The sequence below is a fragment of the Nylanderia fulva genome, unplaced genomic scaffold, assembly GCF_048542155.1.
Source record: "Nylanderia fulva isolate GAGA-0341 unplaced genomic scaffold, ASM4854215v1 Scaffold7, whole genome shotgun sequence".
NCBI lineage: Eukaryota > Metazoa > Arthropoda > Insecta > Hymenoptera > Formicidae > Nylanderia > Nylanderia fulva.
In genome coordinates, this window is record NW_028190807.1 from 6,384,395 (window position 1) to 6,399,775 (window position 15,381).

The 15,381-nt window shown below is 30.4% G+C and overlaps 1 protein-coding gene across 6 annotated transcripts in view; it reads left to right on the plus strand.

Annotated features, from left to right (window-relative positions):
- The window catches only part of scrib (scribble planar cell polarity protein), a 33,482-nt gene that overhangs the window by 5,647 nt on the left and 12,454 nt on the right, over nt 1-15,381 (plus strand). For 4 of the 6 annotated variants that reach the window (XR_014926091.1, XM_029315716.2, XM_085488612.1 and 1 more), the window contains exons 3-26: nt 2,121-2,199; nt 2,381-2,470; nt 2,994-3,114; nt 3,472-3,764; nt 3,874-4,007; nt 4,120-4,231; nt 4,374-4,540; nt 4,932-5,089; nt 5,175-5,285; nt 5,415-5,639; nt 5,906-6,148; nt 6,303-6,387; nt 7,045-7,209; nt 7,505-7,680; nt 7,810-7,947; nt 8,035-8,190; nt 8,277-8,357; nt 8,459-9,289; nt 11,441-11,548; nt 11,719-11,898; nt 12,447-12,476; nt 13,045-13,203; nt 13,298-13,678; nt 13,918-14,073. Coding sequence is in view for 5 of the 6 variants with exons in the window: in XM_029315716.2 (XP_029171549.2) it covers nt 2,121-2,199; nt 2,381-2,470; nt 2,994-3,114; nt 3,472-3,764; nt 3,874-4,007; nt 4,120-4,231; nt 4,374-4,540; nt 4,932-5,089; nt 5,175-5,285; nt 5,415-5,639; nt 5,906-6,148; nt 6,303-6,387; nt 7,045-7,209; nt 7,505-7,680; nt 7,810-7,947; nt 8,035-8,190; nt 8,277-8,357; nt 8,459-9,289; nt 11,441-11,548; nt 11,719-11,898; nt 12,447-12,476; nt 13,045-13,203; nt 13,298-13,678; nt 13,918-14,073 (4,379 nt within the window). In the remaining variant the exon portion in view is untranslated. The remainder of the gene's footprint in view (nt 1-2,120; nt 2,200-2,380; nt 2,471-2,993; nt 3,115-3,471; nt 3,765-3,873; nt 4,008-4,119; nt 4,232-4,373; nt 4,541-4,931; nt 5,090-5,174; nt 5,286-5,414; nt 5,640-5,905; nt 6,149-6,302; nt 6,388-7,044; nt 7,210-7,504; nt 7,681-7,809; nt 7,948-8,034; nt 8,191-8,276; nt 8,358-8,458; nt 9,290-11,440; nt 11,549-11,718; nt 11,899-12,446; nt 12,477-13,044; nt 13,204-13,297; nt 13,679-13,917; nt 14,074-15,381) is intronic. The other 2 variants (XM_085488613.1, XM_085488611.1) reach the window with 2 other exon arrangements.

Consider the following 15,381-nt stretch of genomic DNA (forward strand, 5'->3'; position numbering starts at 1 on the left):
GACAAAAATAAGGATTTCGTAATTTAACATTTAATTGACTTATGCAGATGTACGCAAATTATATAAAAGTCAGGAAAGAAATTAATTTCTGATCTTGAAAAACCTTAAAAAACCAGGGAATTTTTTTTATTGAATCTGCTGGATTCTGTTAAAGTTTTCACTACCTGTTTGCGAATTATTTTACTTTTTTTTACATTTGATCGAGTTGCAATTATTTCTCATACGAAATCTCGAACTTTTGAGAAGAGACAACTTTGCGAATTTTCACGCAAAGATTTATTCGTGTCTCTTCTTCTTTTTTTTTAATATCCATTTACGACCGACCCCGGAAACTGATCGCTATCGGGCCTAGAATGAAATGGGACTCGCGTATATGTATAAATGTAGCTTTAATCAGAATCACACGGACTCGCTTCTCCGTCGTGTTTTTATGTCCATTCTCTCTCGGCTCGTGCAAACACGCAATAGAGTAACGATCTCCCGTCACCTCCTCCGAGGTAAATTACAAAGGCCGAGGGTGGAACGTTTCGTGCTATTTATAATGTTTATTGCGGTTGCATCAAAAGGGGCCGTCGACTAACCGCGATGCCGTGCGCGGCATCTGAAAATTGACGGTGTGTGCTTGTATGAAAAAAGGAATGCAATATATATGTATGCACATGCATGTATATGCATACAAAGAGAGAGAGAGAGAGGCTGTCTGGATCGTCGCGCATCTCCATCCGACCGTAGATTCTTTTTCGTCCACATCCATAGAATCGACCCCTCGGTCTCTTTTAGCGTAAATTCACACCCGCCCGATGCAAAATCCTCCGCCGCATTTGACGATTCTTTATTCGCGTCGCATCTGTCCTTACCTCTAATCAAAAAATATCGCGTACATATTCTGACAAATTTTCATAATTAAAAGCACTTTAACCATGCTCAATTTAGCCAGCGTGCGATTGCACTTAACGATAATTTGCTCCCGCTTCAAGTTATTCGATTAAAACTATGATAATTTATAAGGACATGTATATAAATATATGTACAAGGTCTTGTAATTGACGATGATACGACCGGGAAGGTAATAATTCTATATATGTAAAAAAAATAAGAAAAAAATAAAAATGTGAAATAAATGTTTGTTCTTCTTGCAAAGTTCCAAAAAATTGATTTGAAACTTGAAAAATGAGTAACACGTTTATGCGATTTTTTAGAGTTTAATCATTTTCAGTGACTGTGTTGTATGTCTTCGAATATATCTCGATAATGCAAAAACGTAACATTTTATTTAATGAAACATATTTTACAACGATTTAAATCACCGGAAGAAATTTTGTATAAAATAGATAAACTTTGCTTTTTTCAATAAAGAAAATGTATGTTTTTTATACATATCTTAATAGCCACTATCGAGATAAATCCGATATGTAACACAAGATCATTAAAGGTCACTTAAGAGAGAGAGAGAGCTTGCTGTACTAATAAACAAAGTTTAATATCAAGTTCTGAATTTCTAACACTAATTTTCTCGAAAATAAGATCCTGTATTAAAATTTTAATTTACATTTTTGATTAATGTTTTTCATGTAGAATCATTGTTATATACCTTCATGAATTATGGACCTAATTCTATGATGACACGATGACACCTTCTTACACGAAACGTCATTCCGTTGCAGTCATTAATATGCGTTTGCGTGACGAAAAGTCAACGAGTGAGAGAAGCGAATTTTTTCCTGGCGGAATCACGCTTTGTTGTAATTTCCTCTCGTCGGTGTCGCGATGCGTCTGACTCCCGTTTTACTCGGGATGTCCGTGAAGCGAGACACGTGGAGTAGCCTTCGCAATTTTTTTTCTCGCCGGCGATATATATTAAATATTACAGAGCTATCGGAAAAAAAGGAGCACATGTCATCGCCGAGTTAGTTACACGGCCGTATCTTTCCGAAAATATCCCGAAGCTGCTCTTTATTTTTCATTCAAGTACATATATTTGCAACGAAAATGTAATTTCGGATCTTGTTGTTCTCGTAATAACGATTAATTAATGCATGATACAACGCTTTCACTCCAGCGATATCGGAAAAGAGTTTAAGGTATAATTGATGATTATCGGATAACGTTTATCTTTACAGATATACCGGACATTCCTGAGAACATCAAGAATTTACAGGCGCTACAGGTGGCGGACTTCAGCAGTAATCCTATTCCAAGGTTAGTCAATTATTCTTATCTTCTTTCTGCGTGTAAAATAATAATACGCAATATTTATATGAAATATTTGGCATTATCTCTTTTTCTTTTTTTTTTCTCTTAACAATTCGCTGTTGGATATTCTCACTGATTAAAAGACAATTTTAAGCAATAGATCCTCATCTGTTATTATATTTTTCAGGCTTCCAGCAGGATTTGTACAGCTGAGGAATTTAACCGTACTTGGACTTAATGATATGTCCCTTACAAACTTGCCGCCTGATTTTGGAAGGTAATATCGCATTAAACAACTCAAAGCTATCAATATTCAGACATATATCGTTGCATACATAGAGAGAATCTTTTGTATTATATTTTACTGCAAAATTCACTACAAATTTTATCATGTTTGGTAATAAGCCGAAAATTATCATGCTGCATGTTACAATTTTCATGAGCGATTAAGCTAGATTGAAAATATGTTGCATTTTAAAATTTATATAAAATATTTTATATACGTTTATCACATGATGTTTTTGTCATCTATTCTATTTAAAATACTTAAAGAATTATGAGTGTTTAATATAGTTTTTAATATATTTAAAAATTATTGAAATTTTACTATATATTTTAATAAAATTAATCAAACATATTTTATATTTTACTGTGGTAAATATTTTATCAGAGAAACTCTTCCAATATTATATTATCCCACGATTACCATGATTTTCAGGATAAATTCTAAGAAAAAATTCTCTCTATGTATTTCTATTCGTTATTTTGTAAATTATTGAAAGAATATATTTCTCTTGCAGTTTGGAGGCATTGCAGTCGCTGGAATTAAGGGAGAATTTGCTCAAATCCTTGCCCGAATCGCTCTCACAGCTCCTCAAACTCGAACGACTGGATCTCGGTGATAATGAGATCGAAGAATTGGTAAGTTTGACAATCTTATCACGAAATCGCTAAACGAAGACAAAAGCAAAAAAAAACAATTAAATTTTTACGCAAAGAATCTTTATTATTATCTTTTTTTATACAGGCCCTTTTATTTTTATTATCCTTGTAATAAAAATATAATGGTTCTTCTAATAAAGTTAAGATTTTTATCCGTGAGATTATAAGTTTTACTTTAACATCTATAAAGCTTTATAAATTTGCATGCTATCTATATTTATTATCCTTTTGGCGATCTGATATTTTTATATCGATCAATTGAACTCTCTCTGCGGCTTCAGATATAATCCTCAACTAATTATAGGAACGAGCCATTTTTATTATGTTTTTTTCTAGCCTGCGCATATAGGAAAATTACCAGCGCTACAAGAATTATGGCTCGATCATAATCAGTTGCAACACTTGCCGCCTGAGATAGGCGAACTGAAAACACTAGCGTGTTTAGACGTTTCGGAAAATCGTTTGGAGGATCTTCCTGACGAAATCGGCGGTCTCGAATCATTAACGGACTTGCATTTATCGCAGAATGTTATCGAGAAATTACCCGATGGACTTGGCGAACTGAAGAAATTAACGATCCTCAAAATAGATCAAAATAGACTCTCTACACTAAATTCAAGTATAGGAAGGTATGTGCGCGAAAAATCGAAAACTCTATTAATTGTGTGAAGAAACAAGGGACTAATTATTTATTAAATATGAAAAGTTTACTTACACTTTATTTTATTTGTGTTTCAGGTGCGAGAATTTGCAGGAACTAATTCTTACAGAGAATTTTCTTTTAGAGTTACCGGTATCGATAGGCAAACTTCACAATTTAAATAATTTGAATGTTGACAGAAATAGCCTGCAATTTCTACCCGTAGAAATTGGTAAGATAATAGAATATAAAAGACTTTTTATATGATACATTATACATACCAAAGCAAATTTTATTTGTAACAGAATAATTGCAACTACTTTATTTTTCTTTTTATTTTTTAGGAAATTTGAAAAAGTTGGGTGTATTGTCTTTAAGAGACAATAAATTACAATATCTTCCTGCTGAAGTGGGACAATGCAGTGCTCTTCACGTTTTAGATGTATCTGGCAACAGGTACACAGCTTATATAATTTCTTATTATAGTATTATTGTAATCGCTAGTATTATTATAATAACCATAAAAATGGCATAAAAAGAAATTTTGATACGTTGTGAAAATCAAATTAGTAATTATACACATATTTTTATTACACAGATTACATTATTTACCATACTCCTTGATCAATCTAAATCTGAAAGCGGTATGGTTAAGTGAAAATCAGGCACAACCAATGTTAACGTTCCAGACTGATGTTGACGAGGAAACGGGGCAAGAAGTATTAACGTGTTTTCTTTTACCTCAACTGGAATTCCATGCTGATGGTTAGTAATTTTTATTTTGTTTATTATTTATTTGTACATTTCATAAAAAAACTATCTTATCAAATTTGTCTGATCATATTTTAAATTTTGTTGCATACATAATATGAATCGGCTTTAGCTAGAAAATATAAAAAATTTACATGAATATAAAATATGCTAATTCGCATAATGCAAAGTAAATAATATATCTTTTTATTTTTTATTTTGTTTTGTTTTATTTGAAAGTTTAATACGTGAATTAGTAGTTCTCGGATACATGTAGCTAAAAGTAGAAGATTATATTAAACTGAAAAAGATAACGATTTTTTTGGTGATTTATGAGATATAATTCAAATATTTTGATTTTTATATATTTACTATAATACATAATATTAACAACCTCATTTTTTAGATTCAGGTAGATTGGGAATGTTGGTTGGTATGAGAAATGTTCAAGGTTGTGAAATGCGTGAATTGACAAGCAGTGATGACGAAGGCTGGCAAGAAAGAGAAGCCTCAAGAACGCATTCAGTGAAATTTACTGATGAGCCACCAGAAGCTGACAAAGAGGTATATGTTTAGTTTTATCCTTTTTATATGTTATTTTGTAATATTTTTGTTTTTCACTTTTCTTTTTATTTATCTTTACAAATAGACTCCATTTGTACGTCAAAATACACCACATCCAAAAGAGTTGAAAGCTAAAGCACACAAGTTATTCAGCAAAGGAAGAAGTGAAAGTCGATCTGAATCAACAGATGAACAAGTAAGTCTCATGACTTATTTTTTTCAAACTGATAAACTAAGAAAAATTTAATTTATTAACTTTGATAATATTCTTAATGGACTTCGTTTTGAATAATTTTGTAAAATAATTAATTTGTAATTTTATTAGGATGTTTCTCAAACATTTGGATTAGATAAAACCGAATCGGATACATTGGCCAATGCTGTAGACATGCCACAATGCGTTTCTGAGCAAGAAGAACACGTGGAATGTGATACTGTACAAAGTAATCATAAATTACCAACACCTGGTGCCGAATCAGATAACACAGATGTTCAAATCAATAAAGAGACAGACGATTTTCCTGTTCAATATGCTACAGAAACTAATTCAGTAAGTAAAATTCAAAGAAATGTTTTAATTCATATAATGATTACATGGACAATTGTCTTTTCCAATGTGTCGATTTTATAAAAACTATTATTGATTAAGTAAAGTCTTCATAAGCATTAATATAATATGATATATATAATCATATGTGTTGATGTATGTATTAATTATCAATTCTTTTGTTTTATTTACAATATACGCACATACATATATTTAAGTATTTCTCTACCGTTTACTATTAAATAAATGATAAATGTTTATTTTTGCAGAATGCAAAAGCTGAAAATTCCATCCCAGAATCAAAAGAAAAAGAGGAATGTGAAGATGAATCTGAAAACGAAGATGTGCAAAGACATGTCGAATTTAGTATTGCAGAAGACGCAAATAATGAAGATATTTGTGATTCAAATAAGCCCAATAAACTTCAACGTAGAGATACTCCGCATCATCTGAAAAATAAACGCATTCATACTACAATTGACAAGGAAAAAGTTGCTTCTATTATAGCACAGGTTAATGTTTTATGTGTTTCTTGATGAGTAGACAATATATTTATTTGCAACACGAACATAGAAATACTTAATATTAACAATTAATTTGTAAAAGATATATGCAATGTTTATTTTTTATTTGCTAATATGTTTAATCAACAACTTATATTTATAGGCACTTCAGAAAAAAGCCGACGAGCCTCCTGCATCTTTACCTTCACAAGTAGAGTCCACAGAAACATTTGATGCGCATAATCAAGGTAATTTACAGGAATTAAGCTGAAAAATATTTACAATTATTTACTTTTAATTGAAGTTTAACTAAAATTTCAATTAAAATATAATTCAAATTTAATTTAATTTAAATTTAATTATTTTGTATTCAGTTATTTATATTTATGTGTATTAGAGAAGCTGAACTTTATATAAATATCTATTCAATTTTATCAGTACTATGACTATTATCTTATAGTAATAAATTACTCATATGTATCGATAACATTTTCATTGAAAGGTGATGATAGAAAATTAAAAAAAAATTTTTATACATGATTCATTCGAATTTATCGCGTAAAAGAGAAGGGGAAACATGATAAGATATATCTCGTACTCTACCTACCTGCCATCTTATCTCTAATCTAGTTATCAGTATGTCTCTCGCTGGTTAGGAAGCATTAGAGAACAATTATATAGAATATTTGCGCGTGAATATGCATGCAAAATAATATCTTTTATACAAATTAAGTAGAAATAAATTATTTAATATAATGCCTAAAAGATATAAGTGTTTTATTAAAAATAAAAGAATTAAAAGAGAGAGAGGTAAACCTTGACATTTTGTGATAAATATAAATATTAACTGTATTGAGACAACGCATACGCAAAATCAATTTGTAATTAAAAATTTATTATTTTAGATACAACGTCCGACATTGAACCAGCACTGGAAATACGAGAAGAGCAATATGAGATTCATATCGAAAGAACGACAGGCGGACTAGGTTTGTCAATAGCTGGTGGTATTGGATCGACACCGTTCAAAGGTGAAGACGAAGGCATTTTTATTTCAAAAGTTACTGAAGGTAAATATTTATTTATAGATGAATAACTTTAGCAAAAATAGAAATCTGTTTGATGACAGGTCTATTTGTCTATTGTGTTAGTTTGTGTGTATATTTAATGTCTTTTCGATCTATTTATATCTCGATTTGCAATCATATACATAATTCAATCATTTTTTTCACTTTTTATAAAAGAACTTGTTGCATTGTTTACATGTTGTATGAACATTTCTTATTAGAGATGAGAAGTTGTTATTTTATGGGCGCAAAGTATTTGTTTTTTCTTATTTATAATGATAATTGTACTCATTTTCAGGTGGACCTGCGGACTTGGCTGGTTTGAGAGTAGGTGATAAAGTAATATCTGTAAATGGAGTATCTGTAGTGAATGTGGATCATTATGATGCCGTAGAAGTATTAAAAGCATGTGGACGTGTCCTTATATTGAATATTATAAGGGAAGTCACGAGGATAATTCCTCCCTATGAACAGGTATTAAATAATTACATTGTCATTTTATTAATATTATTGTCATTATCATATCATTGTTATTTGATTGCTATTTTAAATATAAGCACAATTAATATTTTTGATGATAATGTTTGGTTTGTTTGTGTCTAGGGACCGACGAGAAAGGATTCCGTGTGTTCTAGTTTAAGCACAAGTAGAGCACCAAGTGCGACGTCTTACGTCTCATCCACAGCATTATCTCATACTTTAGAAAATGGCGACACATCCGTGACTCATGAAACTGCGAAGGTAACACGTTCGTGTCTAAATATTTTTGATATACTTAATGATAGTTTGTCGATGACAATATATAACATAAATGGATTTATACCACAGACGAAAAAAATTCCCGAGCCTATAACTTCTCTGAAAGGAAGCAGTGAACCTATGGTATCCGTGCTTTTTCATACAACATTAATACGAGACCAAAATGGACTTGGATTTAGTATTGCTGGTGGAGAAGGTTCACCACCATTTAAAGATAATAGTGATGTAAGTATCTTCGCAATAGAATTTTTCATTATCTTCTAATATAATTTTAATAACGAGATTATTACTGTATCATTAATCGGTTCTAGGCAATATTTATCTCGAGAATAACGGACGGCGGAGTGGCCCAAAAAGATGGCAAATTATTAGTTGGGGACAAAGTAATATCTGTAAGTATGTTTTCTAGTCAAGTCTAGTAAATTTATATTACTAGATGATAAAATGTACAAATAAAATTAATTAAAAATTAAATTATTAAAAAAAATTGCAGATTAATGGGGTAGACATGAGAGGAGCTAAACACGAACAAGCGGTGGCTTTACTTACTGGCTTGGAAAGATTTGTTCGATTAGTGGTCGAACGAGAAATACCCCTTTCTCAAGCAAATCCCGCCACCGTTGTAACTCCATCGGAAAAATCGCCGCGTGTTATAGGTGCACCGAAACCTTACACAGGTCTGTACAATGCCAACAGTTATATGGCAAATAGACCAGGATACGGTGGATATCGTCGCTCCATGGATGCCGATAAGGCATTGTCACCGAGTCCCACCTCGAAAACGCCACCGCCACCGCCTTTGCCGACAACGTTGTCCGCAAAGTCCGACACCGTGAATGAAACGCCTAAGATGAACGGCGTAAGCGAGTCGGGAAAAAATGTTTCGCCAACATCTTTCAGCCCGACGATTAATCAGGCGTCATATCCGCAGCCGGCTCCGAGGCATAGCGTCTTGCAGACGACGACACCTACAAATAATACCACTGGTTCCGCGACTACGACCCCTCACGTAGAGCCTAGACCGGATGAAACTGCACAAGAGGACATACAGGTACCGAAGCCAATCACCAGCGAGGAATTTCAAGCTATGATCCCCGTTCATTTCCTCCGCCCTCCAACATCCTCGCCTTCACCAGACTCCCATCAGGGCCCCATTGTGACAGTGACGATAAAGCAGCCTGATACATTGCCTGGGGACGTTAGCTTCCCTCCAGCTCCCACTACACTCGGTAAAGTTACTGAGAGCATCACAAAGAGTACACTCACCGAGACCGTCGTAACTAGGGTGACTGACAACCAATTGATGCAACCTCTTATTATCGAGGTATGTGCATGCTAGTTAGATCAAGGCATCGAATGGATTGCACGTGTAGTGTAGCTGCCAATGTAGTCTCACATTTATGTAGAAACTCATTTCTTTATTTCGCTTATTTTATATGTCGTTTGATCAGTTTTGCTTTAAATTTATTTTTTCTTTAATTTGGGTATATTTTTTATTTTCACTTTTACTCTATACTCTTTTGTACAATCATGTACGTAATTATATTATATAATAAATAATTACAGAATTTTAGAACTATAGATACAGATTTAATTGAACAGAACTTACGAAAAGATATAATAAAGTCTTAATAAACATAGATAAGATAAATATAGATACGCACTCGTTTTTTAAAGATTTATTTTGTTTGCCAATGATGTTTTACATACATTCTTTATATGTAAAAGAATCATTAAGCAATATAAAAAAATTCAAATAATAAATCTGAAGTTAACTTGGAGGTAACTTTCGAATTATTATGGATTAGTTTTGTTTATGTTTACAATATTATAGAATGAATTATTCCGGATAATTGAGTGACATTTCCAAGAAAGCGTGAATTGAGATCATTTATTATTTCATTTCTCATGCTTTTTAATTGAAAATAGTTGTGCATGTGTGTTTATTGCTTTTTTAAATTTATAAATGACAAATATCTATTTTATGGCCCTATAAATAACGCAAAATTGGCAATTTAAATGATTATCGAAAGGTTTTAAAAATTTTAAGAATCTTCATGTTTATCTGCAAGAAATCGCGTTGAATCATATATTGAAATGAGTGGTTAACACTTGTTTATAGCGTATCTATTCCAAGGTCATTTCTCGTTTATTGACATTCTGAATTTTTTCGAGATATTAGGTAATCTGTAATAATTGTCAAAAAAATTATCGACTTATATTGACTAAAAATGTATGAATACCTTTAAAAAAAATTATTAATTTAGGTTTGTGATTTTTTTTGTAAGTTTTATTATACACACATTTTAAATTTGTACCTATAGTTCTGGAAAAAAAAAAAAAAAAAACATTTTGTTAGGTGTGTATGCACACACATGTACACATTCGGAAATAGGTCTAATGATCATTAATAACTCATTTTTTATATTTGTTAAATAATATTTTAATTTTTAACATGAAGCTTATTTCCATGCTATGATGATAATTATGATTTAAAAATATGCAACATTTACATTATTTGCTTCGGTTATGATAAAATTTGTAAGGAATGTCTATATATTTGTAAATTATATAAGTTATATGACATATAATTAAAATGTTTAATATATAATTCAAGTTGACTAATATATTGAATTAACTTACGATTTAAAGCATGATTACATGTTCTTAAACGATAATTAATTTTATCTAATTAATTTTAAATAATATTTTAATATTTTAATGTTTTTGAATATTTTTTTTCTAACATTTTAAGTTTAATTGACTTTAAGTACAGAAAATGCAAGAAATTATAACTTAAAGAAAAGAATGGGCCTTTTCATTGCTTCTATACATCATCATCTTGTCTTGCAATCTTGTCCAATTCATATATATATATATATATATAGCCTTTTCTTTTATAAAATCAAATACATAATTGTGATATAATTCAGCAAACATTCACGCAAAAGTGATCTAAAAGAATGATTGTGAAGAAATAGAATTGTTATATCAGTACATAAATTATTGTAGATTGTATTGTTTATGCATTTGGATATATGTAAATTTTTTTAGCTAATCTTTTTACATGTACGTGAAATTTTGCTCGATTATATTTCTCTTATGTTCAATTTTATATATATTTTTCATAAAATTATTAAAGAAATATGTTAATGGTGACCTTAGAATCAATTTTGGTAACTAACGATGGACTATAATAAACAGAGAGTTTATCTTCTGGCATGGAAATAGGTAAGTAGTGTAGGTTTGTTTTCCTCGCATATCATCGCTCTTAATAAAGGGATAAGTAGAAAAGCACATCTTTTTGTCACAATTTTATTTCCATAAAATATATCAAAATCCATAACTTAGTTTATATCTCTCACGTTCTAAACTCTATAAGTTTTAAGCTTTTATTTTAATTTGACATCGATCATTATAAAATAAAAATTTCTCTATTTTAATATATAACTAATTTAATAATCACATTGTTCAGGACGTTGTCCTTGTGAAAGAAGGCTCGCTGGGCTTTAGTATCATAGGAGGAACCGATCATTCCTGTACGCCATTTGGTGCAAAAGAACCAGGAATTTTTATATCTCATGTAAGTTTCTCATTTTTATGTTCTTTTTTAAATATATTTAAAATTTATTTTTACACACATACATGTTATATCTATATATTATATATACATTTTTTATTATATATATATATATATATATATATATATATATATATATATATTATTTATATACTTATATAAATATGTATTAGGTTGTTCCCGGTGGCATAGCAGCCAAATCGGGTAAACTAAGAATGGGTGACAGGATATTGAAGGTGAATGGTACAGATGTAACAAAGGCCACGCATCAAGAAGCGGTAATGGAACTTTTAAGACCTGGAGACCAGATTGTGCTTACCATTCAACACGATCCACTCCCGGAAAGTTATCAGGTAAATTGTCAGCGGGTGCACTTTGCAGTGGCACAATATACGCGATGTTTTTTTTAAATAATTGTTTAGATTAGCGATGCTTATAGAGCTATATAAATAAATCTACGGATTATAAGTATAACTTTACGTAATTGTATATCACAAAATTACAATTGTGCGTGTTCTTCACGTCACTTTTGACTAATTGACTGAATGCAACACGTGATTGAAATGAAATGCGTGTGACTTCTTACAAAATCTCTAGATCATTAACCACAGTTATTTTGTAAATTAGATATGCACCTTTAAGAGACTTTTTTTTTTTTTTTTTTTTTTTTTTTTTTCAAAAAAGAATCACACTTTATATATCTTTTTATGCTTACAATTAGAATTACACAAGCACTCTATTTAATAAGTGAAATAGCTTTTTGAAAACTTTTTTTTTCACTTTCGGTTTTTATTAACACTTTCAAGGAATGCTTGTTAGTTGCAAACGGCACTTGCGGTGCTTGAATATGCAATTATTTCCTCACTTAATGCAACTTTTTTTTTATAATTTGCCCCACAAGCTGGTCGAAATAGAGTACATCCCTGTGACAGTAAGTACTCGATGCGTTTTGACCCGTATAACTTTATGCCCTTATTTATGCTTAGTCACGAAAAGGCTGCAAATTTCACTACTATGAATGACTTGCTTCTGCTTATGCTATTATTTACACGAAAATTTATTATTTTATATTTCAGTGCTTTTTTGTGCTTTGCATCACGTAATTACATTAGTGCATATTCTAAAACGCTAATCAAAATAAAAATGGTGTTTACTCTACGAAAATTTAGTCAATTTTTTCTTAAAAATGTTAATACTCAAGTCATCTCATTTTTTATTTTAATTTTTTCAATTTTTAATATTAAAAATTTCTCTCTCTACATCTCGTCCATTTAAATTTGTAAATGCCACTAAAGTGCAAAAATAGGTATCAATCATGATTACAATTCAATTTATCATATCGATAATATATTTTGAACTGATAATTATTTATAGTTAAAGTAATTTATATGTAGTTCTATGTAATACAATCTTTTATTTTTATATTTCTATACAATAATTTGAAATAAAAAGAAATAATCTGTATTTTTTTCTAAAATGAATTAATATATTTGTTTTAGGAATTAGTGATAACGAAGGAAGCAGGTGAAAAGCTTGGTATGCACATTAAGGGAGGTCGAAGAGGGCAGAAAGGCAATCCTCTCGATCATAGCGACGAGGGCGTTTTTATATCAAAAATTAATTCGGGTGGTGCAGCGAAAAGAGATGGACGCTTAAAGGCAAGTATATTTTGTATATTTATTGTACTATTATTTTTTTAACTATCTTTAATTATTAGATTAATATTTAAGCTCATATATCATTTGACGATAGGTTGGAATGAGACTGCTGGAAGTCAATGGCACATCGTTATTAGGTGCGACTCATCAAGAGGCTGTCAACATTCTTCGGTGCTCAGGGAATACGATCACATTGGTTGTGTGTAAGGGTTACGACAAAAGTGATATTGAACCGATATTAACATTAGCCGATAATGGAGAACCTAAGGAAGCTAAAGTGTCTAACGAATCGAGGGATACAACCGCGGATGGTACTAAATCGTTGTCGCAAAGTGTGTCCAGTTTAGATCGAGATGATGAGGAAGCTGCGATTCTTAGGCAAGAACAAGAAATGAAGGCTGAACTCGTCGCTTGGGAACAAGAAGAACGAGAACGAGCGCTTGTAGAACAGAGGGAGAAATCTACTCCCGAAAAGGTAAAACGATACGTTTCTAAATTATAAGTCCTTAAAATTTTTAAATAAAAAAATCTCTTGGGATATTTTAATTTAAATAATTTAAATTTTAAAAAATATAAAAGGAAACCATTTGTCTTTTATAATTTTTGCTAGAGAGATTATGTAATTTACAAATATTTACTATCATATTTCCTGGATATATAATTCAATTTGTATACAATAATTCAATATCTATTTACACTTTCTGATTTTGACAGGTACTAGATGTTGTACGAGCGGCAGAATCACTAGTAAGCAAATCGAATAGTCCTGTCGACATGGTACCACCAAAGTCACCGGGGGGTACTAAAGATCTCAAAACTACGACGATTGTTATGAGTAAACACACATTAGCACCTCAGAATCCTAATAATGTAAGTAATACAATGCTTTAATATATAATTTATTTTTCTTTTTTATTATTCGTCATATTTTACATTTTTCAAATTTTAACATAAATGTGAACATATACATGTGTAGCATCTTATACATGTAGAATATTTAAAAAATAAACCCTCTGATTATATTTACTCTTACATTTTTATTAATTTATTGTATTATTCAAAGAGGGAAAAGTATCTTAATTTAATAGATGAACAATCATTATTCTACTCTGTGGGCACATATAAATTAGAAATATATTCGTAATAATATATTTATTTTATAAAAATCTTGCATGGCCCCATATTTTAATAACATGTTAATAATTTAATAATATCATGCATTCTTACTATCGACATTGTCCTCTTTTTATTTGCTTGGCATGGCTTTTTTCGCAGCATGGAAAATATTATATATTTTGTACATTGCCTTCAAATAGCTTTATTCAATATTGTTAAAATATCTACGAAGGAAAATATAAATATATATCTACTCGTCATTAGATTAAAATTTTAAAGCTTCTCAAAAAGGGGGGAATATAAATTAATAGTGTAGAAAATTTGTACTGTTACGATTATTTACCTGATCAAAAATTTTTAATTGGAGATAAATTATATATATATATATAACAACTAATTTTTTATATCAGATAATCCGACTAAATTTAATCAATACAAAACACATCTATACTACTCTACACAATACAACTATATATGTACTGCATGAAATGTGAAGATCCAAAATGAGAGAATGAGAGAAAGAATGTATATATGTGATATTTGAAATAGATAAATATTACTTATTATTTAAAAGAATATATTATAATACTTATACTTTTTTTGATAAAATTATCTAAATTATTTCTTTTAATAAGAGAAATGGTGCTTTTCCACAGTAAAAAGTAATATCAATTCTTCTGTTGAAATAGTAGTATTCTATATAGGTATTTCAATATTTCTAATTAAAAACTTTCAATAAAATTGAATTACTTTTTCACTTTGGTTTTATCAAAATCGATCTGTACTCTAATCCCTCTTTAAATCAGATTTATTATCGATAGAGTTATCTATATTTTTTATATTTACATTTTTTTCGCAATAAGAAATCTAAGTATTTTCATGGAATTATTCGTCATCATGTATAGGATTTATTACATGATTTCATTAGGTGGAACCCACTAAATGGCGCATGAAATGTACAGTTGTCTCGGTGTCTTTAGCGTCGCATGCTCTCCTGAGCGACAAAAAAGAGAGAGATATTTCACATGTTTACAGACAGTGGAAGATGATAGTGCTACTTTG